The sequence below is a fragment of the Alexandromys fortis genome, unplaced genomic scaffold (genome assembly GCF_014885135.2).
Source record: "Alexandromys fortis isolate MF-2015 unplaced genomic scaffold, M_Fortis_MF-2015_v1.1 scaffold_76, whole genome shotgun sequence".
In the NCBI taxonomy this organism is placed as follows: domain Eukaryota; kingdom Metazoa; phylum Chordata; class Mammalia; order Rodentia; family Cricetidae; genus Alexandromys; species Alexandromys fortis.
In genome coordinates this window covers 6,593,789-6,620,496 of record NW_026067997.1, presented here as the reverse complement: position 1 = coordinate 6,620,496, position 26,708 = coordinate 6,593,789, and the positions used below count along the sequence as shown (strand labels likewise).

General features: G+C 42.0%; 1 protein-coding gene across 12 annotated transcripts in view; it reads right to left on the bottom strand.

Annotated features, from left to right (window-relative positions):
• Mast4 (microtubule associated serine/threonine kinase family member 4) overlaps positions 1-26,708 on the bottom strand; it is a 905,780-nt gene that overhangs the window by 198,800 nt on the left and 680,272 nt on the right. Inside the window, exons 1-2 of one of the 12 annotated variants that reach the window (XM_050160404.1) lie at positions 10,103-10,516; positions 5,777-5,857 (exon numbers count right to left, since the gene is read on the bottom strand). The exons of the other annotated variants lie outside the window; for them this stretch is intronic. Of the exons in view, the coding sequence (XP_050016361.1) occupies positions 5,777-5,857; positions 10,103-10,149 (128 nt within the window). The 5' untranslated portion in view covers positions 10,150-10,516. Of the gene's footprint in view, positions 1-5,776; positions 5,858-10,102; positions 10,517-26,708 lie in introns of those variants that run through there. 12 annotated transcript variants of the gene reach the window in all.

Genomic DNA, 26,708 nt, shown 5'->3' with positions numbered 1-26,708 from the left:
TCCATTCAAAAACTCAAATGCCTCAGACCAGGGAGCTGACATGAATGAGTGAAAGAATGAAGTGGTATCAGCTAAGGACTAGAGAAAAGGAGCCCACAGACCAAGGGCAGCAGTGACTCACTCACAGATAAGATACTGCCAAGGCAAACACAGACTCACCGAAGGGCTTCGGTTTCTTACAAGTAATTCCAGATCCTTTCAATAACAGCTATTTATTCTTTTTCTTTTTGTGCATATTTGTATATGCATGCAACTGTGTGTGTGAATATGTGTGCACATATGTAGAGGTCAGAGGTGTATGGTGCATATGTAGGGGGGATTCTGCCCTCTCTCATCCCCTTATAAGGATGCTAGGATTATAGACATTTGCACAACATGACCAATTCTTATATAGGGTTTGAGCATTCAAACCCAGGCCTCATACTTCCATGGCATATACCCACTGACCTATCTCTCAGGCCCTTCTCTACTTTCTTCAAACCATAATCAACAACAAGGCCTTTATTTAGTATCTAGTATTGATACCCCTCAAGCTTATAATGAGGCGCTGTCCCAATAAAAACCATAATAAATGGTCAGAACCAACTATTTTCTTGGCCTACCAACAGCATCAGTTTGGCTTTTTCCATTCTTGATCACAATGCTGGCTGGGAGCTCCCACTCACTACTGCTGGCCAGCACAACAGACAAGATCCTACCACACACCACTAGCCTGGGAAAAGAACAATATTCCAAACTTGAAGTATGGTTCCCACTGAACACATTCACTTTTGTGCCATGGAAAAGACATCATACCACTAAGTGGAGCCATTGTAAGTTGGAGACTCTCAGGACATACTAGATGCTTTTCTGGGTACCAGAGAGATGGTAGAAAGTGAGGCCCGCTGGTCCTTCCCTCCAGAGAGTATAATCCAATTCTCTTCCTCAGTGCGTCATGCTTTGATTTCTAGAACACTTTTTCTGCCCCTCACCCTAGCCCAGCACAGTCTCCAGCATATGCTGGGGTCCACCTCGCATCAGGTGTACCTATTTAATTTGTCCTCTCCGTACTGATAATTGCTGCTCCCTGGTCTGTGTTCACATTTTTGATAGCCTTTGATAGCTGACACTCACAATTTAGGGAATCATCAGAATTCAAATTCTCTATTTTAAGGTTTTAGGACCACTCTGAGACACACCTGGTACAGAACCGCACGTGATGTCTGGAGCACAGACTCAAATTCTAGGACATAATACACAACAACCACTCACTCGGCCGATGCCTGTTCATGGGGCCTCTCCTGTATACGTGAGAACTGTTGAGGATTGACGAATACGCATGTGAAGGAGACAACGTGTGCTCTCCTGGTAGAGTTCACAACACAATGACGTGGATTTTCTCAGGAACAAGCACTACATTCCACAGGAAATACAGCATGTTTGTTTCAGTCACATCTGAGAGAGATGAGGGACGTGGGAGGGGCAAGAAGGAACAGAATCCGTAAGCAGCACAGGTATCATGGAAATTTCTGAAAGGCCACGGCTGTCTCAGAAGCAGCGAGGGCAGGCATGTACCGAGGACACTTAAGGTCCTCACGGTGCTTTCTGTCACACTGGCAGCTGATAAACTGATGTTCAGAATTAGATTCATACCTTACTTGTTTAGGAACTAAGGGATGTGTTAGTATCACCTCTTTTCTCAGGATGGCTGGAAGACTATAAAATAAACAGGTCAGAACGTGAGACCAGAAGGGACTCTGGACTATAGCCTCATGTTCCATTACTGCAGAGCCCCCCTCGGCTTCTTCCGGGCTATGTGGGTATCTAGCCTCCCCAACTGACGGTCAGGGATTGGGGAGCCCATCATATCTTCAGAAATCTTTCTGGGAAATTCTTCCTCTCACACGGGGCCCAAAGTTGTGTTGCTGGCATCTGGACCCACACTTCCAGGCCTCTTTTCCCAAAGAGCAAGTTTGCTCAGCAAGAGAGCCGTCTGGGAGCTTGCAGCTCTCATTTCTGGCCAGCCGCCTGGAAGGCTGACCTGGAGAAGCCCACGGGGACCTGCCGGAGAAGGAGAGCTGACTCAGCCGTCAGTACAGCCTGCCTCCGGAGCTTTACCATGAAAGGAGCAGACTCTTCCACCACCATATTTAGAAAGTGGATGTCAGCACCTCAAAGGGCACGACTGTCAGTCTCCCCTGCACCTCCACACACACTCACAAGAAGGGCACAGGGGAGAAATCTGACCCGCGGCAGCCCAAGGGAGAAGAGAGCCATCCGTGGTGTCATAGATACACGGGTTTTCAATGTCACAAACACATTTATATTCCTACAATTTATAACATCAGACCATCATCTTAGAGCAGACACTTTAGAGGGCACTATCAGAAAAACGTGTGTCCAAGCTGCTAATCCTATAACTCCTTCCAGAACAATGTGTTCTGGGGCAGACTCATCACTAGGTCTTGCCTCCCAAACTCTTCTAGGTTCTGGCCCAGCTATCCATGCTGGAAACCTCAGCTTCTATCAGCCATTGAAAATTACCTACTGAATACCTCCAATCTACACCTCTCTTTCATCAGCTTCTCTGACAAAGACTGCCATTCACCAAACCTGTTTGCTCCTTTACCTCAACCTAGGTGAGCCCTATCTCATTAGGTGTGACCAGAACGCCACATTCCTCGTGATGGAATGTGCACCAGCATCAACTACGTGCCATTCTCTATGAACTTCCAATCCACCGGTTAGGTTTTTGTGCCCAAGGCAGCCTTGAAGGCATGTGTTACAGAAACTATTGGTCCCTGAAGGGAGTGGATCCTTTCCAAAATCCTAGGCTGGAGAGTGACGAACACAACTGTTTGTATGGAAACTGGTCCACTTTCACTGGATGGTGGATTTCTTAGCGGCACACAAGGTGATACATCTCTGGCTCTTATTCATTCATCTGTTCTTTAATAAACCTTTCTCAAATGTTTACTGCATTCCATTTGCCGAGCAAGGCTCTTGGGAAATAAAAGAGTCTAAATGAAAGTCACGAAGTCTACCTAAACCAGATAATTAAAATTCTATTTAAATGATTTCATAGCAGTGTGGATGTCTGAAGTCACCGACTGTGGAGCGAGGTTGAGACTTCAGCTTGAGTCTACGTTTTTAAGCCTCTCTCGGAGTTAGTATCCCTATCTGTAAACAGAGGCATTCCCCCTTTGTGGCTGGCAGTAGTAGATGGAAGTAAGTGAAGAGCTGTCGTTTAGTAGACGAGGACCTACATAACATTGTCCCAAATCAAATTAATCATATTCTTGTTTGTTTAGTTTTTGAGACAGTCTCATGTATTTCGGGCTAGCCTCAAGCTCGCTATGGAGCTGAGAACATCACTGAATTTCTGATCCCCCTGTCTCTACTACCAGAGCGCAGGGATTACAGGTTGCATCATCGGGCCCAGCATTATGTGGTGCTGGGGATCAGAGCCAAGGCTTTGTGCATGCTGCTAACTAAACATGCTACTGCCTGCTACATCCACAGTGAATCCTAGTAATCTCTCCAGGAACAACCCTACGCTTGTCTTCTACTCCACCCTCCCAATAGTCCTATCAGCTCATGATTTTTTAAAAGAAGCTATTACATTTGTTTGATTGTGTATATATGAGTGTGTGTGTGAGTCTGTGTAAGAATGCATATGTGTTCCTGAGAGGGTGTGTGTGAGTGCGCGCAAGCCATAGCACACATGTGGAAGTCAAAGGACAACTCGCAAGAGTCGATTCTATCACATAGGTCCTGGGGATCAAATTCAGGTCACTGGGCTTGACAACAAGTTGCTGACCTATTTCCTCAGTCCAGTACTGACACAATGTTTCTCAAACACAAGTTCTTATCTCCTAGATTGGCTAGACTGGCTCTGTTCTGTGTTTTGTTTTGTCCCCCGTCCCACATCGGCAATGCTAAACTCCCAGGATAGTCCAGCTAAAACACTCCAGTTCATAAAATGTTTCTTCACAACACTTCAGAACCTTGCCTCCCTCTGCTACCACATCATCCTGCCTGCTTGCACTCTGAACAGCATCCTGTCTTAGGAAAGACACAGAGAAGCATAAACACTTAGAAGAAACTTCAGCATCTCATGCTTTGATCACCACACTTGGACAAATTACAAGAGCAATGGAATTCTCCAGGAAAAGAAAAACATTTTCCTATGCTTTAGGATCGATTACATCTAGATGATGCTTTGTAAAAATTATTACGTATAACTTTCAAGTTAAACTTTACTTTTAAATTAATAAATACAATGCTATCAGTAGAAGACTAGAACCAAAGTTCAAAGTCATTAATTCATTTCTCTAATCAACTTTCCCACACATTTCCATTTAGTATTACCTTATAAATAAGACAGAAACAATTACGTAAAACTACGTGAATACCATCCAAAGATTATAAGTTAGTATTTTCAAAGCACTTGTTATGAATGGCAAATGTATTCATTTGCTTATACAAAATAGAGTACTTATCAGTGCAAGATTATCTTTCCCAACTGAAAGTCAACTTCAACCAAAAGACTGATTCTATGTTCTTTCTTAAGATTAAAAAGGAATAGCTACATTGAGTTCTCAGGGTAAATATTCTGATTAAACACATGGAGGTTCAAAGATACTAAATTCGAGAAGGTCCATTAGAATATATATATTTTATAATACATAAATATATATTATAATAGAGCAGTTAGTATTTTATATCATGCAACCTCATAATAAGCTGTCAAAACGTGCCCCAAAGTGTATGTGTTGAGCTTGGTCAACTGCTGATGGCACTATAGGGTGATGGAGAGTCGGAGGTGGGGCCTAGCTGATGGAAGGGGAGGGCACACTGGGTTCCCGCCTCTTCCTCTCTGCTTCCTTGCTGTCAGGCATGAACAGCTTCTCCTCCCACCATCATATTCTGCCTTATCCACAGGTTTACCAGATAAGACACTCATCTCTCATGCTAAATGTCACTTCCATTAAATTAAGTATAATCCTATCAGTTGAAATGCACCAAAGTTCAAAGCCATCCATTAACCTTCACAGGTAATAAATTCTTTCTCTCACATTCCACAGTAAGAGCCCGAAACCAGGAGACAAAATGCTTATTTCCTTCAGGTGGTTTACCTCAGGAATCTCACAGTGACAGAGATCACAAACATGGGGTTCTTTAGATGTTTTCTCTGGTGAACAGAGGAGAAAGAACTGAAATCAGTCTATGAGTAGGGGGTATTTAAGTCAAAGTCTGAAAAATGATTAAAAAGGCAAACCCTTTAAATTAATACTTGATAGTGAATCAAATAGTTTGTGGGAACAGATAGTATGATATGATAGCATAAATTAGGAAGTAATAAATTATATCATCCTAAGGAACAGATCAACACTTAAAAAAATAATTAAAATCATTTCCATTCTTTAAAAATACAATTCTTTGAGAATTTCATACTATGTACTTTGGTCACATCCATGGCCTACTCTTTGCCCCGACTCCTCATGGGCCCAAGTCATTTCCTATGAAAACCCAGCAGACATACGGAAGTGACAATAACCCAAGACCATGTGATGTCCCGAAGTTGCAGTAGAGGGGACTAGCAAAGCTCTCAGTGGCTTCCCTGTAGCCCACCAGGTAAGGTCCACCAGTTCCCTCACTGCATATGGTACCAGGCAGGCACCAATTCCAAAGCAGGTCCCCCATGTGCTGTGTGAGGCAGACTGTTCCAGGACTGGGTGGTCCCCGGGAATCAGAGATAAAGCAGCCCTGGCAGGCCCTGGGTGTACTTGCTTACCTCCAGAAGCGAAAGGCTGAGAGAGGACTAGAAGGGCTGCCCGGGCTGGATGGGGTTGGACTCAGGCTCCTCGGAGTGAGACTGCAAGTTAAAATAACATCATTCCGAGTGGGAGAAATGATTGCGGTACAAATAGCACAGCTCGCTGGAGGGACCGGGCTCCCCTTGGGCCCGAATCACCAGGGCCTGATTACCAATAAGGCCAGGTAATCATCAAATCACTTGCCCTTTTCAGCTCTAGAATACAGAACAAGGTGGCGGCTTTTCTGTGGAAAATTACATTTTAAAAACTACAGCTGCCATTTGTATTTGAGCCTTTTCTTTGTCACAGAGCAGCCTGTCTGTTATCGCCATAGCGAATTTTGCATCGAAGGCAATCGGACGTTATTTTATACGGAATATACATTGAGGAGAAAGCTTTTCTAGACTGAGACTCACTGGTGAATCTAGAGCAGAACTGGAGGGAAGTGGTGATCAGACAATGCAGACAACCAATCAGGTTAAATGCAGAAGCTTTAAAAAATCAGATATTAACATTTTCATCTAAGATAGAAGTATTCTTAAGTACTCAGAGAAAAGCAAATCTTCCTCATAGCAATGACCCAGTATTGGTTTATTTCCTCAGCCTCAAGGACAATGCTAATAAGGCTTCTCATGCATATATATTTGTAAAAAAACTTTAAAAATTTTCACATGTATCATTGGACTATTTTATACATCAGAGACGTTTTTTCTTTTTGCCAATGCAACTGGGCCATTGCGATACTTGCTCCCCAAACTCACCCAAAACCACCAAACATTTCCAGCAGCCAACTCTCAAATATTCATCACAAGGTGGTCCAAAAGAGCCATTTACCCTTTGTGATTTGAGCTCCATGTCTGTTCACTAGTAGAGAGGTAGATACAAATACTATACTATTTTTTTCTTGTGTGTGTGTATGTGTATGCATGTGTGTGTACCGATGTGTGTATATGTGTACGCAGGTATGTTTGCTCATGTGGGTGCACATGTGGAAGCTAGAAGTTGTCTTCAAGACGTATTCCTCCACACATCTGCACTGTATTTCTGTGAGTCAGTTGCTCTTACTGAACCTAGCCATTTCACCCCCTAGGGCCGGTTCACTTGTTTTCACCCCCATAGTTTGGGGTTATAGGCATGTACTTTAAGGCTTGACTTTTATAGGGTACTGTGAGTCAGAATTCAGCTCCTCATGGCTTATACAGCAAACAGTATGTCTCCCTGGTCCTGAATACTATAATGATTTTACCAATAGATCTTATTTTAAAAAAATGGAGCTGATCCTTATCAATTCCCATTTTTTTTAACATGGCAAAAATTAGACAGAACATTAGTTATACAGCTACTAACTTTTGGGCAGAAGTGAGCCACAGTGATGCCTGTTTTACCACCATGTACTTCTTAAAGGACCGACTGACTGCCTCTCTGCTGATGGGCGATGGCCCTACATCATATTGTATGTTCTTACCTTAGAGAAAAGGGTCTGGGAATGAAGCAGCAAAGTGGGTGTTTCGAGCCCACTGCATCCTTTATTGGGTGGCACGGATAATTGGAAATGGTAGCCAAAATAAAGTTTGAGATTTTTATTATTATTGGGACCTTTCTAATACCATCTTGGTCTCCCACTGTGTGTATAATTGAGAGTTGGCTCCACGTGTCACAAACTGAAGCGTGATACTGGCAAAACACCTCCATTTATTTCCTAAGGCATCCCAACAAAGGCGAATGGCTCCAAAAACCACCATCCAGGTTGGTGCCAGGAAACTAAGGAGTTGGACTCCTTCTGCCCTCAGAGCACTTCAGAAGCGGCTGTTCTGAAATGTGCTGTACTTGAACTTAGCAGCTCATTGGAAACCTCTCGGGAATGCTCACAGATTCATCGCTCATTTTTATCTGTGTCCCACGGAGTCTTATCTGTGATGTCCTGTCCTAAAATAGCCATGCACAGGCCCTGACGCCATACTGTCTCCCGACAGAAACATGGATGATGGGTGCTGTGAAGGGTTATGAAGCAGATGTTAGTTACCCTTATAAAAACTAAATGACTTTAAAGGGAGTAGAAAGTTGCCACAAATTTCTGCAAAAAACTGACAACTGGTTAATTTCTACAATATTTGTTTATTTAATATCTCACTTCTAGAACATACAGTGAAGAAACAGGAATTGGAAACTGGCCCTGTGTTATTGGAAGATTCTGGACTGTATCTACAGGGCAAAGAGGATGTTCATGTACTATTCCAGAGCTGCAGTACCTAGGGAACAAACTCTCCTGAAAGGAAATCCGATTGTGTCAGGAGATAGAATTCCAAAGCTCTGCTGGGTTTATTTGGTTTGTGAGTTGAGACCTTGCCATGTGATCTCTAAATAATTACATTATATACATTATGTATGCTTTTAACAGTATCAGGGCGAAGGCTCTCTTCTAATATTTCTCTATAGTGCTCAGAAGCTGAATTTACTCAAAGATTAGTTTTCTCCGTGAATGAATGTAAAGCTAGCTACATATATTATGATCTTATATTCCAAGGTAAACAAAATAAACGACATGAGACTACATCAATGGCATGTACACATAATCCTGTATTCTGCTATCTATGGTCCTCAGGTGGTCACAGCATTCCAGAGGCACAGTAACATTTGCCACCCAGAGACCAGATCAAAAAGGAGCCATCTGATATCCAATCAAAGCCCAGGGAACCCCATCCTCAGCTGACTCCTGTATCCTATGTCATTATGAGCAACTTCATAAACACTGTGACAACCTCTCAGCCTTTCAAGGATAAAACGAAACATATGTAACAATCAGTTGTAGTTTTTAATGTCATTTTTAAATGTCTTCTTGTATTATGGACAAGATGTTTAAAAACAAAATAAGACAAGAAAATGTTTAATGTGAAATGAGATTTATCTCTTTTCATTTTTTTGAAATCCAAAGAGTGTAAGGGTGCCTGACTCAAAATCAGAGGTACAATTCTCACAGAAGGGTAGTACTCCTGGGTCCTACACCTGCAGCCGTGGGCAGGGGAGGGAGAGAAAGGCAGAAGGACGCAAACGTATCTCTAAAACATTCCAACAAAAATAGCTTAATACTACTGTGGGGGTGGGGTGGGGGGGAAGACGACCATGGCAATGGGCAAATCGCATCCGTGTGCCCCTTATGACAAAATGCCACATCTGGCAAGAAGCTTGGGAGAACAACCCAACTTTTTAATAAGTGAGTATTTCATTTGAATAAAATAAGCACAGATTTTTAAAGGGAGGGCTGGTTTAAAAAGCATTCACTAGGATGTTGTACATCCAATGATGTATTAATTTGGAAGATAATCTCTCTTGCATGGTGCACCTGCAGAACTCCAAGGGAATGATGGTCACTTAAGGGGCGGACCTAGTCCAGTATGATGTTATAGGGGATGTACAGATCTCACGAAAATATAACCCCCTATCTGTGCTGTAAATGACAAGAGATATTTATATTTTCCTACCCAATTCCTGTTTTACTGTTTATTCTTTGAAGTGTGTCAGCGCAGACTCGCTCGCAGCGCCTGCAGCTTTGACTAACAGATTTAAAATAAAAATTTGCTGACACGTCCTGCATCACAGATGTCTAACTTCTGCGCCACAAATTTGATGTGGACATTTTCACGTCGTTGCATCAAATCAGAAGACAATAAGATGTGTTAATGGGTTAAAAAAAAAACAATGAAGAAGGAAAGGAGAAAGAAAAAAAAAACACTAGCTAAGCAAACACAGACCCCAACTAGGTAAACACATTGCATGCCATGGTTGGAGAATGCAGAGAGGATGCTAAATGTTCTTCAGTTCATTAATATTCTGCTGCACTGATGAAACATGGATCACATCTAATGAATGTCACAAATAACCCTTCTCCTGCACGCTCATCCATCCTGATGTTTTCTATTATTCAATGCAGACAGGGGCCTTTCTTCAGAGACAGGCATCATGAGCATAAACAAACAGTAAGAGGAGAGGGAAAAAAAGCCAGCTATACCATGGCCTACTGATGCATTCTTTCACAATGAGCTGCTAAGATGTTTCCAGAACTGGGGCTCAGCAACTTTAAATATGCAGCGGCACCTTCCCTCCGACTGCAATGCAAAACGCTGGGTCTGGGTTTGCACATCGGCTGGAACCAAATGCCATGCATTTAAAACATGTTCCTCTACCTCACCCTGCAGTGCTCTGAGGCTGTCAGTGCAAACAGATGCTAAATAGCTATTGGTTCCCCGGAAAGGGAAAGCGAGTGCCATGCAGAAAGCATTAAAATATTAAAGACAGACAATACTTACTCCAAGGTCAGCCCCGGAATCTGCAGCCTTTCCCGCTGGGCTTTCATGGTTGTTATATGTTACCACGCTCTATTGTAACCATGACACGCACTCTCTGCCAGCGTCCCGGTGATGACAGAGAGCCAAAAGGAACCTCTCTAAAGGACTGGACTAACAACCTCTCAGGGGGGAGGGGGATCCGGTAAGTTTGGGTCCTTCCACCTCCAGCGGAATCAAGAGCTGTCAGCGGCTTTCCTCAGGTTAACTGTGGTGCGCACTGCACTGATTTCGTTAAAGGAACGAGGCTCGCAGCTCTGCATATCAAGTAATTGGTTTCTGATTTTTTTTTTTTAAAAGAAAGTCGCTCCACTCAGAGACCCACTTTTTACCTCAGTGAAATGAAGAGTCCCTTTCCCAGTGCAGACTGGGGGGAAAAAATATATATATCTATATAACAACAGTATCACACGTTCATCTAAGCAAGATGTAAACTACCCCTCCCCACACAGCAACCCTGTGAAACTCAGGATCTCAATCTGCCATCCTGAGGAAGCTGTGCTTACCCCTTTTTTGGAGTCAGGAGCATCACTCATAGTCCACAGGAGATGAGGGACGGCGCCTGGTGAAAATAATTGGGTCTTTTTTTCTATATATGGCAATCACCAGAAAGAGGAATAAACTAGCTGCGCTAATCTGGGGGAAGTTGAACTCTGTTTTCCAGCAGAGACTTCTATGAACAGGCACAAGGCGGTGGTGGGGAAGTACCAATGAGGACCGTGAGAGACAGGAGCGAGAATTCTTAATTGTAAAAAGCAGATTCTTGAGAACACTACAACAGCAATCTAATAGGAGTTAGGAAGGAAAGAGACAGCAGATATTTTACGAGCCAGCAAGTTTCGTCCTGTAGTTATTCAAGGAACACGGGCTTTTTCACAGTATTCAAAACTTGGCACTAACTGTACTTCCATTGTCGTGTATGAAGAACACATCTGAATCACTTCCCCTGATGCATTTTAAAATGTTTTAAAGTTTGGCAGCTACTGGTTGGTTGAAAAGAAACACCAGAAAAAAAAATCGTAACTTTCTTTCATCAATTTTTCTAAGTACTGCAAGGTCACACACAAACGTGCACACAGACACACGCACACACACACCACCCTAGGTGATATGGCATGTTCACACAGCTACATCCCAAGACTGCGGCCATGCTTCTTAGTGATGCAGGAGCAGCAGCTAAGGCACACAGACACTGGTAGCGTTCAGCCCAGATGCTGGTGTCTTTACTCTTGCCACGGTACTGTGGTGCAGACCGTGTCCCATACAAAGGGCCAAGAAGGGAAGCAAGGGCTGGATGCTCCCCAATACCTGTGACTCCATCTGGCTTCTCGCCAGTCTTCACACCTCTCCTTGTATTACCTTTCTGCAGCAACTGTAGCTCTCCCGAGCTGAGACCTGGGGAGCAGAGATTCATGGAGAGTCCCAGGGCCACACTGAAGCCCTTACTTGCCAACTTTCTCTGTGAAAATTGCTGATTTTTAACTAGTCACCAACTTAGCCAACTATCTTTTAGAAGCATCAAATTCAAGCTGAAAGTACACCCATTGGATCAGAATTGTCTCTATAGGGGGTGCAATGGGGGGTATAAAGCGGTTATAATTTAGTATAAATTTAGAAAAAAATACGAAGAAATAATCAAAAATTATATACCTCCAAGAGACCTATTTTACTTACAAAAGCTGATTTAAAATTATCAGTGTTATCATCCTGAAAACAAAATAAAATTATCAGTGTTGTGAGTTTTTAAAAAGATTTTTAAAAATCAGTTACTTATAGCAAAAAGAGGTAAGTTCTGAAATTCTTTAATTTTCATGGAAATTTTCATTTTAGAAAATATTTTCTAATCTAATTCAATAAACTTCTGTACACAGATCTTCTCAAGTGATTTTTAGTTAGATATGCCAGTGGGCTACAGGCCGTTCCCACTTCCATTTCCTTTGAATAGTTCTTACTTAATATATTCAAAATTGGAGCCACTAGCTTAACTGCCAACGCCCAGGGAAGCCTCCTTCCAATGTCTGATGTGTAGCTTCTCATGATTCTTCTGAAACCACCCACATCCAAGGCACATGGTTACTTAGCTGGATTAATTTCTTCAACTGATCTCTTCAGCGTTTTTTTCTAGGTACCTTCTTTGTTGTAGGGAGCACAGAAAATCCAAAGTGGTCCTTTCTGGAATTGGTCACCTTTCTGAGCAAAACCTCCAATAACTTCCCTCTCATTCTCTCTAAGAGCCAAACACCAAGACACTTGGATCCAGATGAGATAGTCAAGCATCAACAGAAACAACAACATAACAAGTGTCTGAGATCAGAAAGCATAAGAAAGGAGGCAGAGGAAGAGGGAAAGATGTGGGGATGCCAGAGAATGACCCCCTCGGTGTTTTGAAAAGGGTGACGAATCAAGCACCTCCCTTTTCCTATGCACTGCGCCCCTAGATAGGGAAATGACTCTTTCATGCTGCACTCCGACCTGACAAAGAAGAGCTGGTAGGCCCAGAGCAATGCTGTTTTCCAAGCCCTCATGAATCAGTAGATCCAGGATGCGAGCACTGACGACTGTTGACGCCCTGGAGAGATTTACACTGGACATTATATGTCTCCTGAGGCAATAATGAGATGTAGTCTTACCAAAAATGTCACAGAGCCCTGGAGAAAACCGAGCTTCTATATCAAAATATCACTGTGCAAGAAGTAAACAATGTTAAATAGTGTCAGAGACGTGACCAGCCAAAGCTAGAGGTAAAAGTCAAAGCCAGGTTTCCTAAAATAATAAAAAAATTGTTCTATACAAATATTTTATGCAATTATTTATATAATTATTTTTAATAAAAGAAACAAATTTATGTAATTATTTACGTAACATTTTTAATAATAGAAAAACAGATTTAAAGTTGACCATATAAGTCTAAAAAAATCCTTATGATACATAGCAGCCACCTATAATCTATGAACCTTTTATGGGTCCTGACATCAAAGACTATAAACAGTTAATCAGACATTTCAAAACTAACCAATGACACAAATATTGTACATGCATATTAAACAAACATGGAATATTTGAGTCAATGTGCAGATGCATTTCAGCTGCTTTTCTGTTTCTGTGGTAGGGCATCCTGACACAAGCAACTTCTTAAAGCAGAAAGAGTTTATTCGGACGCCCACTTCAAGGCTAAGGTCCATCATGGCTGAGAAGTTCAGATGGAAAGGGCCTGAAGCAGCTGGTTCTACCCCACCAGCAATCAGAAAGAAGAGACCTACAAATGCATGCTGCTGCTCAGCTGCCTTTCTCTACTTACACTAGCCAGGGAACGGCGCCACCCACAGTGGGCAGGTCGCTCCCTGTCAATCAACAACACAACCAAGATAATCCCCCACTGGCATGCAGCCCAGAAGCTCAGCTCCTACATGATTTGAGAATCTACCAAGTTGCCAGTGAACATTGGAGTATGTAAATGTGTGTATACAAAACCAAATACGCACAGAGGGGACATCTGGGGAAAGACAATTACCTTGCATTGTCATATCTCATGATCATCTTTAAGTCCTTATTTTTTTGAGATGTACATAAAAATAGTCACAGATGAAATAACGAACACAAGGGTTTGGTTCCAATTTAAAAAAAAACAATGGAGAATATAGAATTGCCTATGGTTTACTAAGGCTTTTTAAGCCTGGGTGATTGAATATATAAGGGCTCATGTAATTCGAGCTGGTATCCAAAGATCCACATCCCTGTCCCTCCCTCCCCATCCCCCACAGCTCCTCCCCCTGTCTGCCTCCTCCCCCCCACAGGTCACCATTTGTCACTGATGCCTGGTTCACATCTACCTCCTTCCCTTTGGACTTATTCTTCTCTTACTATTTGGATCTTAAAGGTACCCCAGTGGCCTGTAAGTCCCCAACTTGTGAAACTATTTGAGGTGGGGTGGAACCTTTGAGGTTAAGCCTAGTGGATAGGAGTTATGGCACGGGCTGCACCATCTAGAAGAGAACACTAATACCCTGGGGCTCTTTCTCCTGCTTTGCTTCCTGGTTGCCATGAGATTACAGGTCTTGCTGGGCCATTATGAGAGCCTCTGTACACTCACAGAACATCAGATCTAGATTACTATGCTCTGGATATTGATATCACTGGAATGACGAACAAAACAATTTTTTTTTCTCATTTTCAGGTTATTTATTCATGGAAAAATGATGATCCACTACTTCACTACCTGGACTCTGACCTTTCTTCATACCCTGCCTGAACTACCTGGAGACGCCAACACTCCCGTGCCTAGTGCTTCCTTCTCCTCATCCTGACATATTTTTCTCTTTAGCACTTGTCACCACTTAGTCTCTTCTGTATTGGGTTGTCTACCTGCATGACTGGAGACTCATAGAACAACACTGATATGTGTTATGGCTGTGTATACCTCCAGTGCCAAGGACAGCTACCCAGTGCTCTCCCCAGAACAAGCTAAAGAAGAAAACATGGAAGAATGGCTTTCTCTGTGTGGCAAAGCCATAGATTAGAGAAGTTCACCCGAGAGCAGTGTGACATGATTCTCATGGGATAAAGGTAAAGGATACTGTTTTACACTGCTTTGGAGGGACTTTGGGGACACACAACAGGAGCCTTCTTTTGTTATAGGAACAGCACACCCTTGCCTGATGTGGGATTTCCCTCTGTATGCTGTGATTACCATTAATGAATAAAGAAACTGCCTTGGCCTGTTGAGAGGGTAGCACTTAGGTAGGTGAAGATGGAGCTAAATGCTAGAAGAAGAAGGCAGAGTCGGAGAGATGCCATGGAGCTGCCAGAAATAGACATGCTGAAACTTTACTGGTAGGCCACAACCTCACGGTGATATACAGATTAATAAAAATGGGTTAAATTAAGATGTAATAGTTATCCATCAAGAATCTAGAGCTAATGGGCCAAGCAGTGATTTGATTAATACAGCTTCTGTGTGATTATTTTGGTTCTAAGCTAGCCGGGCGGCCTGGAACAAACAAGTGACCTTCTCTTGCACTTGACATTATGCATTTTTAATGAATTCTGTGCCATGGCTTATGTTTGGATCTTTCTGTAAGATATCCTGAATAACAGGTGTAAATAAAGTTTTGCAATGTTTAGGGACAATTCTAGATTGACATTCTGGGATATGCAGGAGGACCCGCTGCTACTGACATCTAGTAGGTAGAGGCCAGGATGGTACTGAGACATCCTACAAAAAAAAGAGATGAGAGCACCCCCACAGCAAAGAACTACCCATCCCCCAAACAACAGTGACCCTCTGGAAATTCTGAAGAAGAAACAGGGGGCATCTCCAAGATGCTTAGCATCAAGGACCTGTTTTCAGCATTTAGATTCTAGTTTAACGTCCCTCAGTACAGGTGGAGGTGGGGGGCGATCATCTTATTTTTCATACTCATTTTGCATTTCAGATTCTCAGCAACCTAACTAACCTCAAAATGTATGGAGACTTTTGTCCTGTTCAAGGGGAATGGCTTTTTATAGCCAGAGCCCCAGAAGTACTTCTGAGTCACAGAAACCTAATTACCAAGGAATCCATGCCATTCCCAAACAGCAACCCAGATAAGAAACTCAGCTGAACAAGAGGACCCAATACCACATAAAATGGGCTCCACAGCTGCTCAGAGGGCAAAGTTTAAGAAGCTCACCGAAGTGATTCCAAATACACAGACCTGAGGTGCATGGACAAGAGGCACTCAACCCAAGTAATTTGGCTCCTCCAGTGAAATTTATGAGCCAGATCTCTGAAATCAATTTTCTTTATTCTTTCCTCCTGAGTTGTGGGATTCTACAAGGCACATACAAGATGCAAAGCCAAGAGTGAAAGGGACAAGCACTCTTGATGAATGTCCAACTATCTGTAGATTCTTCCAAGGAGAACACAGTTGAAGAAAACTTTCAAAGAAGGCACACTATAGCAGGTTCTTTCCCTTTAACAGCCACATAGTACAGTAAGGGTTAGAAAGGTATGAACTCTCAAAAGCTAATACCATCATTCATTTAATAAACGTCTATTCAACTGTGTCTGCTCCAGATGCAAGAGATGCAACAATGGATGAGAGCAAAAGGGTCGTCTATGGGGTCACTAATCAGGGAAGCTTGATAAGGACATACACAAGATGGTTTCTGATAGCTGTGGGCTACTGACATCTCGGATGACAGCCAAGGGCTAGATGGTGTCTTGGCTCAGGGACTCAATGATGTGTAAAGGTCACTGCTGGGTTAACTTGTCAACTCACAAATTGGGAAAGAACGGTACAGCAGGGTGGGAGCATCCATAGCAGGGGCTCTGGACACTGGACCAAGACTGGCTCATTTGATGATTATCAAGAAGCCCTGCCTACAAAAGGGGCAGGCAAGTACTTCATGGGGGATGCAAAGATAAACAGTGAGTACCTGCAGGTCCTGAGGGTTGCTATCAGTTGGAGAAGCAGGAGGAAGTAGAAGGAAATTTAATGCTTGACACTCTCCATAACTAGGCTGTCAGAAACAGGTTTTATTGGGGAGGAGGTACAGCTCTTATGGGTAATAGCTGGAGTTAACTCTTCAAACAGATTCTTTATAGGACTCTCTACAGCTGCACTGGGCAACTAATGTGAGTTTGAGTATGTGTGACGTCTGAGAAGGACACTGATTAAATGTTTCATGTGTATGAAGACATTAGAGAAACACCATCCCTAAGCTCTGTGCCAGGCAGCTCAGGACAGAGCATCCAGCTCTTGAGGCCTTTCTGCCAGTCAGGCAAAGCTTGTCCTTTCTGTCTACACTGCTGATTAAAGGGACATTAAGGAATCTATGGTACCGAATTAACTATCAACATATCTCTTCTCGAGAAGCTGCGAAGGATGTTCTGAACAATGATGTAAATCATTCAGGAGAAATGCATGAGAGCAAGGAAAAGGCAGTATGCAGACAAAGGCAAAGAAATCACCAGGATGCTGACAATGACCACCAAAAGGAAATCCCCACAGGAAGTTGCTGATGTCCCAAGAACATAGGAGGTGACTTGGCCCAAAGAGCGGAGAACTTAGAAAGCAGCTTAAATATAAGACACAGTGACAGTTTATCTGATGCCATTCAGACTGCAGAAAGCACAAAGGAAGGTTTCATATCGCTGTAGAATATGGAAAAAATTCATGAGAGCTAAATAAAATCCAGGCAGTGGAAAACAGCCCAATGATCACCTCTAAAAAAATATACAGGAAAATAGAAATATGATTAGCGTGGTGATGCATAACACATTATGTACAGAATACTGGCCCTCTGAAGATGTTGTTACTATGTCAACCTGTGAATAAATCATCTTTTGTTCTTTTTGTTCTTCAGATTCAGGCTGAGGCAAGAAGACGATCTTGCACTGTTGACATGCATTCAGCATAAACCCCAGAGTCCTTACAATGCAGAAAAGGAGAGTGTTAGAGTTGGAGACATGGCAGAAGCAGATATTCAGATGATACCACCAAGTCTAAGGAATTCTAGAAGCTTCTAAATGGAAGAAAGACAGCCCTTGACTCTACCCAATAAGGCCCATTTCAGAGTTCTGGTCCCTAGAACTGTAAGATGACAACTTCGTGCTATTTTAAGACCAAGTTTAAAGTAATTAGTCACTATAGCAATCAGAAACCAACATGATCATACCTGGGGTAATATACTGAAAACTGATTTAACAAGAACAAAAAAAAAAAAAAAAAAAAAAAAAACCTCACCCTAACAGTGCTGCCTTTAGATGGGAAACCGGAGAAGAGAAAACCAAATCCAAACACAAGGTAATGCGGGATGAGGGAGCAGAATAATGCTCTCCTGTATCCTAAATGGCGCCAATATGTAAAGAATGAAACTAACTGATACCAGGAGCATCCTAAATACATTCCTGAGACATGTGGAGAATATTATTAGAGAGCTCCTGGGAGGGGGTAGGACGGGAAGGTGGGGACGGGTGAGACACGGACTCTATTTTTCATAAAGTTAGTACCATTATTTAATTTTTAAAATTCTCCCTATACATTGTATTTCGATAAGAATAAAATTAATGTTAAAAAGAAAGATTAACTGCCAGAGAGGCTAGTGATTCCCAGCCGTATCTCTGCATTCTACTGTACTTGCTTTTATTGAAACATCATCTAATTTCCTTACACTTTTTATCTACCATATTCAGCCAGACACAATGGTATTTTTAAAATGGGAGGAACGCAAACCTTTTCCAACACTAAGATTTAGTGATTTTTCTCCCTCACAACAGTATCTCTTTCATAATCAATGCGAATAAGAGCCTTTGTAAACAGAAGGAGAACGAAGGCAAGCAAATAAAATGCAAACCAGAACTCAGTCTCGAAGGGAAATTAATGCCCTCCATACTCAGCATTGACAACAGCGGTTCACACCTGGAATCCCAGCATTTGGAAGGCTGCTGCAGGAAGATTGTAAATTCAAGGCAAGCAAGGACTAGAGTAAGATTCAGTATTCTAATATCAAGAGATGGAGATGTGGAACCCTGTCTCACATGTTCAAGGCCACACCATATCTCCAAACAGAACAAAATCCCATGCCCTTCTTCATGTGATAAAACCACCAAGATGCCTGACACTGTGGCATAATCTTTAGTGCCAGCACCGAGGAGGGAGAGGCAGACAGATCTCTGTGAGTTCTAAGATAGCGTGGTCTACTTAGCGAGTTCCAGGACAGCTCGGCTACACAATGGGATCCTATTTCAAAACAAAAAGGAACATGCTAAGACATGATATCGCAAAGTGGGAAATTATAACTCTCTGGAGGAAGCAAAGTACGCTTGTTACCTAAAGTGCCCACCTGTCTTTAGGATGCTCTGTGATTTAACTTTTATTCTGCAGTAAGACTACAGCAGTCCACTGGAGCTACACCTAGGCTTTTTACTTTTATTTTTATTTTTTGCCAGCTGTAGACTAACAGTCCAGCAGCCACGCATCCTGCTGAGCCACGCTCCCACACCTTGAACTCCAATGTGTGGTGCTTTCTCTTCGTTCTTGTGGCAACTGTATTCTAAGTTAGTCTGGGATATCCTCTGGCTCTCCCCATCCCACCAGCTTTGGCTCTGGTAAACATTCTATGTGCAAATTGCAGGCTCATCCAGGCAGTGGCACCCAGGGATATATGTACATGATTCAAGTTAGGTTAGGGACAAAAGATAAATGATTATTTTCTAGCTACGTGTCAAGATGGGAAGTCAAATGCCATTGTCTGTTTTTTGACTATGAATTTGGTATCCACAACAGCTAGGCAGAATGAACAGAGACAAGAGCAGAGTTAGGTGTTAATCAGTTAGGAATCAAGTCCTACTTGAAGCCTTTACACCCAAACTTTGTGATTCTGTGATATAATTTCTTTTAGGCCAATGTCGGCAGGATATATTGTTACCCGTCACACCAAGCTTACCAAATGAAGCAATCAGAAAGTTTTGCGAGCAGATAACTTCCTTCATTTTAAGATATTAAAAAAATAAAAAAAACTATAGAAAGATAGTATTTAATGATAAAGACTTACTACGATAACAGTGCTGTTTGAAAAAGCCCCAAACTAGAATTCACATAAATGCCGATCAATAGTAAAACAGCTAAATACACGGGGACATGGTTACAGAAAAGAACGCGTTACATTGGCACGTAACACTGTCAACACAATTACTGCTGGATGTGAAATGTCCCTCACAGGAACCCCAATGGCTGGGGTTGAATTGAGAGGTTGGATGGTCTTTAGGAGGTAGGATTTAGCTGGAGGAAGTGGGTTGCCAGGAGGCAGACCTTGACAGCTATACCCCAGCCCAGCTCCTGGCTCTTGTCTCTCTGTTGCATGACCTGCTGAGATTGAGCTGTAAGCCCCCAGGAGCTACATCATGCCTTCCCCACCAAGGTAGACTGTATTTCAAATTCCTGAGCCAAAATAAATCCATCTCCCTCGAGTTCACTTCTTCTAGATAGTTTATCACGTCAATAAGAAAAATAACTATTAGGAAAGATATCCTATGGGAAAATAAAATAGTACTGCCACTACAAAAATGCTAAAGTGATTCCTCAAAAACAAACACAGAAACGCCTATGAGCAACCTATCCCACTGCTGGGTGGGTATATACCTCAAAGAAATGAAAACGGGACCCCAAGTATTGCTGTCCAATATGAAATGAATCCTACCATTTATCGGAGGAGTCCAGAGTCATCAGATTCATAGAGAAAGAAAAGGAAATGAATGGTCACTGCTAAAGGCCAGCAGTAAGGATGGTACATTAGTGTTTAATAGTTCAGGGTCACAGCTGGAGACCATGAGAATGGTCTAGAAATGGACAGTGCTGATGGTTGTACAACAGGGTGAATGTAAATAACACAGAATTACGTAGTTAGAAATTAATGGATCAAATGGAAATTTCATGCTACACATATTTTACCACAATTTAAAAAATACCCAAGGCAAAAAGAAAGTGTAGCTGTCTATCATTCTCTTGGACTTGCAAGTCAGGATTGACAGTGAGGGTTAAGGAGGAGAGGGAGAAATAATGGCAGAAGCCACGGATCTATACTGTATCGTACTTTGTTTTCTTTCTAAGTTCTGGTTGCATGGGCATACTCCATTTGTGAAATCCCCCAGGCTTGTGAATCTGGGGATTCCTAAAGTCTCAAGCTCCTTCTCTCCTAAGAGCAAACGATCTATTTGTGAGGGTTCTGAGTCTCTAGGCTCCCCTTACATTCCTCTCTTTATATTTTTATATTCAACGTTATTCTGTCCACAACTAGGTGTGATGTAGAAACATGCACCTATCTACTAAGAAACTACTTGTTACATCAACTGAAGAGGCAACATAGGAAGTGGAAGTAAATTAACACCAACAAGACAAAAACTGAAAGACAACCCAGGGAGAAAACACAAAACCAGATATATGGAAAACACAGATGCCCAAGTGGTGCACTGAATGAGCTGTCTGTGACCAACATAAGAATCCTTGCCAACATCACATAGGGAGTGCATGAACCTGAACCAGAAATGAGATCTTCCCACACTGAAAGCTGCAGTTTTCCTACTAAAAGCTGCAGTTTTCCAGACTGCAGTGTGGACATGTCATGTTTGACAAAATGACTCCAGGAGAATTATTCTAGACAGTACATGCAATATATTTAAGTCAAGGCAAGATAGTTATTTTTAGTAACACTTAGAACTGTACGGTGTCAAGTATGGACTAGATACAGGATCCTAAAGCAAATAAGTGTTTTTGAAGAACTATAGATGTTGCATGAAATCAAAAGACATGGGACTTGGCGCACGCCTTTAATCCCAGCATTCGAGAGGAAGAGGCAGGCGGATCTCTGTGAGTTTGAGGACAGCCTGGTCTACAGAGCAAGTTCCAGGACAGGCTCCAAAGTTACAGAGAAACTCCATATCGAAAAGCAAAAAGACACGGGATTTCTAAAAGCCTTAAAAACAAACAAACAAACAAACAAACAAAAAACCGCCAACCACCTTTGAGGTCAAACCTGATAAAAAGTGCTTCTGCTCCATACTTCATAATATGATGGCCAACTCCTGTTCTGACAGATTAGCAGAGCTACGGTGGGTGGATGCTTTCCATTCTTGTCAACTGCCTCATTATAGGCAGTTCCATCCACTTTACACCACGGAGTGGCTGTGAAAGAACCCAACTTTCATTGGAAAAGGGGTCCCTGGAATAAGTTATCGCCATAACATCTGTCAATTATTTTATGTTTTGGGAGTTGAATCATACAGGGGCATTTGTTATGTCTGATGCTCAGTGAGTATTTGTCAAAGTAACTACAAACCTGCCCAGCCTCTTGGGCTCTGGTTGAGTGCCAAAGGCAGGGTGTCTTTCTTCCATTGCCACACCACTGTGTCCTCCAAGTGTGCCATGACTGTTCTTCAAGGTCAAGGCACATTCTGAACGTTTCACTTAGGGACACGCATGGAATTGATTTAGCAATGAGAAGGAACAGCCATACAACAATGTCAAACTACTGAGGAAGTGTCATCTGTAATCTTTAGGGACACTGGATTTTGAAAGCTGGGGAAGACAGCATGGGAAGAGCTGCACTGTAAAAATCACCTTTCTCCAATTCTTCTCCCTTAATAGTCTACACAGTTCCAAATTAACCACAGCTTTTCAACTGTAAACACCACGGTGACCTGACAACCTATATTAAGTAACGTATCCGTGTGTGTTTTTGTTTGAAGCCATGGGAATGAAAATGCCAGATTTCTCTGACTAGACTCCATCCGTGCCATGGAGACTAGCAAAGCAATGGAAAAACACACTTTTTTTTTTATATATGGAATGCTGGCTAACCGTTATTCCTTTAACAAAGACTGTGAGTACCACTATATGCCAACCACTAAAACAAAAAGCTTAGTATCCCCTAGTTTTAAAAAGGTCTTATTTGCTATTTCCTGGGGAAAGGCAAGGGGAAGGGGAGAAAGCGAAGGGAAAGTTGGGCTACACTCCTTTGCCTTAAGAACATTTTTTTTGGTGATACTTTTGTCATTTTCTTTCGTGTTCTGCTGGACAGATTAATCAGAAGACAGGAATGATTAATGCTTAGACATTAAGTACTATGATAGCAACAGAGAAAACAATGCTGGATTCAGACAACAGCCAGGCAGCACAACACAGTGGCATGCGACTCTCCATCTGCCATTTTCACACCGTTGTCTGCATACACTTTAAAGTCTTTGAGAAGAATATGCCTTTTTCTCCTCCATCTTCCTGGTAAGTCAAACAGGCTGCAACGGCTGCCTTCCAAGTATAGAGACAAGCTGGGCCTGTTTGGCACCACAAACTGGAAGAAAGCAGGTCGGTAAGAAAACACAGATACAGATATTACTTTCTAATAAGTGGACAATTGTTCAATTCCCACTTCTCTAGGAAAAGCAAAACAAAATGATAAACTTCCCATGCAAGCGGACTACCTACTTGGGAACAGCAGGAAACAGGGAAATAAACATCTTGCTGAACCTATAGGAAGGGGACGTCACCAGCTATCAACTCATCACTGAGGCAGACATAGGAATGGAAGATTAAGATGCTGAAAAATACATGTTTATCAATTTCTCCGAATATCAAATAGTATTATAGTACTTGAGAGGTCTGCTAACTTCTAATTACATTTTAAAATATTTTAAATCAAAATTTATTCGGGAAAATGTTACTTGTAAATTTGTGTTTTGTAGATTCTATTTTTTTTGTTTGTTTGTTTTTCTCGACAGGGTTTCTTTGTGGCTTTGGAGCCTATCCTGGAACTAGCTCTTGTAGACCAGGCTGGTCTCGAACTCACAGAGATCCACCTGCCTCTGCCTCCCAAGTGCTGGGATTAAAGGCGTGCGCCACCACCGCCCGGCTTGTAGATTCTATTTTAATATCTCTAATTTCTAAGAATGTGCTAGAATGAGTCCTCCCTTTAACTCTTATACCTCAGCTTCACGAACTCCAACCCATCATCATTATCTCTATTTTAAAGATGAAGAAAAGATAGAAAACTAGGGATTATGCGTCTAAGGTGAATCAATCAGGAAGAGGGTTGCTATTGTTGTTTTTGAGTCACAGTCTCATGGATCCCAGACTGGCTAGTCTCAGACTTTCTAGGCTGCATAAGATGACATTGAACTTCTGATCTTCTTGCCTCTTAAACGCTGAGGTTCCAGGTATCACCACACTGGTTTATAGATGAGAACTTTTAGAAGCATGCTTGGGTGCCAATATTCTTGGGGGAAATGACACTTCAGGGATCTTACCCTTCTCACCCACTTAAATCTATGCCTTTGTCATATTCTTTACCATCAGTAACAGACTGGAGAAGCATACCTTGGACAGATTATTGAAATTGCTTTCTGTAGTCTAGGAGAGGGCTAGCTGATGACTCGTCTCAAGCATGGAAGGTGCGGCAGGAAAGCATCGCCTACATCTGTCATGTACACATTAAGCACAGATCCACTCAGATCCATGGTGGCTTTGAGAGTTTAGCACACCTGTGGAGCTCTGATGCCACACCCACTCACTTCCTAGCACATTTTCCTAACTCACTCTAACACTGAGAATCCGTGTTCCGGTGTTACTATTCTCACTCAGAAATACCTTCATTCTTTATGGGTTCATTTGTTTCCAAGTGCTAGCATCTCCATCTTCAACTATTCAACCATCAGACTTACTGATAACCCTCAATGCTCTTCCTTTTGTCATGGAGTATGACCTACAAACAAACATTTGATTCATTAATAGTGGTTGCTTGATCAGGTATACATTAAGAACCATAAATACCACATATAACATGTATATGTTCAATACCCATGATTTGAAACACTTTGTGATCAAAGACTCCCTAAATTTTAGCTTAGAAAAGAATGCCTTGCCCTCTTTCATCATATTACTTCAGTATGATATTCACTTGCTTAAACATGTTTTCCTTGATCTAACCTAAGCCAGAGACCCACATCTTCTTTCACCACAGCAGCCTCCAATTCTCCCTTCAGAATACCCATCAAAATTAGGAGCAATTTAAAGTAGTAAATATAGGACGACAAAATTCCCATGGGGTGCGAGACGGAATACTTCGTCACTATTTTACAGTAAGTGTTTTAACATAGGACATATAGAGTAGATAAAACTTAATTTGTCAAAGTGAAGAGTTAACTAATTATTAAAGATTGCAAAAATGTTTAGTCAGTTTGGGGAAGGTTTGCTCTCTATTAGGAGACTATTTTAAGAAAGCGCTGTTACTCCTTTTGACTACAGAAAGCAGAGGCCAAAATTACTCTTGATTACCTTGTCAAGTCCAACTTGCCATCCAGGCTAGTGATGGACGGCATTCTAAAGTCAGTGGGCATCCTTTGTGAGTGCCAACAATGGCAGGCCAGCTCATCAAGTGCTCTGGAGAAGAAGGATGCCCTTTGTTAGGAAGGGCAGGAATGCTTTGCTGTCACTGTGGGCATGAAGGAAAGGCAGAGAGGCTGACTTATTAAACATAGATTTGATGCCTGTGTAGCCAAAGCTACTCAAAACGATCATTACCCAGAATTTGCATGTGTTGACAGAATTCTACTCTTTCTCAGATCCCCTCAAGCTTGAAATCAGATCATGTATCTTCACACGATCCAATACAACTCAGGCTTTGGTCCTGTAACAGGGAATTCACTTCAGAGTAGGTCGCAGGTTCTCATCCACAGTCTCTTTTTCCCTCCCAAGGCTCTGGACGTTCAGGAAGTCATTCCTGAGCTTGCTTATTCCATCCTATGGGCCATCAGGCTCCTTTATTACCCAATGCCTTCTTTACCAAAAGAGTACGGGTGGAACAGGGTCTGTGGCACTTGGCTATTGCTTAGAGGAATGGCCTTCTCTGCATGAGAACTTTGTCATTTTGATGATCTATTTTCTTTGCCTTTTAGATGGGAGATACATTAGAGCTGAGAAAGTTTCTAGATTACACGAGAGAGTTGGATGAGTATGAAGATGCATTTTAACCAAATTTACATGTTGTATCCTCACATCACACCTTGTACACTATTCGGTCTAAGGTCTAAATAAGAATCCCTAAGCTGTATTGGAATTTTCTATATAGCTGAGGCTGGTATTGAACTCTTCTGTTTCAAATTGTCAAGTTCAGGGATTATAGACACACATTCTAGAGATATAACATTAAATTAAAACCTATCCATGAACTAAAAAAAAAAAATCTAAATGAGTCTAGGCATCCTAACCATTCATTTGCTTTTTTTTTTCTTTTGCTCTAAGAAACAGCATGGCTAGAAGTAATTTGGAGAGGAAATGGTTTATTTCATCTTGAAAATGACAGTCTGTTACTGAAGGAAGTCAGGGCAGAAACTTGAAGCAGAAACTACGGAGAAATTCTGCTTACTGGTTTGCTCTGACACCCACCTTCAGCTATCACTCCTACAGAGTTCTTCATTCCTACATCCTACATAGGAATGGTACTGCCCATGGTGGACAGGGCCCTCCTATACCAAATATCAAGCAAAAGAATGCTGGCAAAATATGTCCAGAGGACAATCTAATGGAGGCAATTCTTCACTTGAGGTTCCCTTTTCTCCATGTTAAGTTGACAGCCACCATCAGCTGTCACATTGCCAACTAGGATTTTGTCATGCCTATCACACTTAAAGGGTTATTCTACCTCTTGATACAAGAAATGCTTTGCAGGCTGAGCAAGGATCAGAGCCTGAACTATAGACAGTTCAGAATAATAGCAATTCTAATTGAATCTAAAAGAGTCAGCGGGGCCATGGAGCGCCATATAGTAGTTACACTGTGATGGAGGCTAACTTTCCTTGTGTGGACGACAAAGCAAAACCGAATCACTTGAGCTCTAGCTAGTCAACAAATACTGTTAATCCATTGCATTGTGATTGCTGTTAAAGATCAGGGACTCGGAATCCAACATGCTTTCTTAGAAAGAAAAGGGGGGAGATGAAGACATGTTTTCCTTTGTGGGGAGACTCCCATCTTTCCATGTTCTGCTGGGTCTGATCTGAACTCTATAGGGACCATAAACATCATCTAGAATATATATA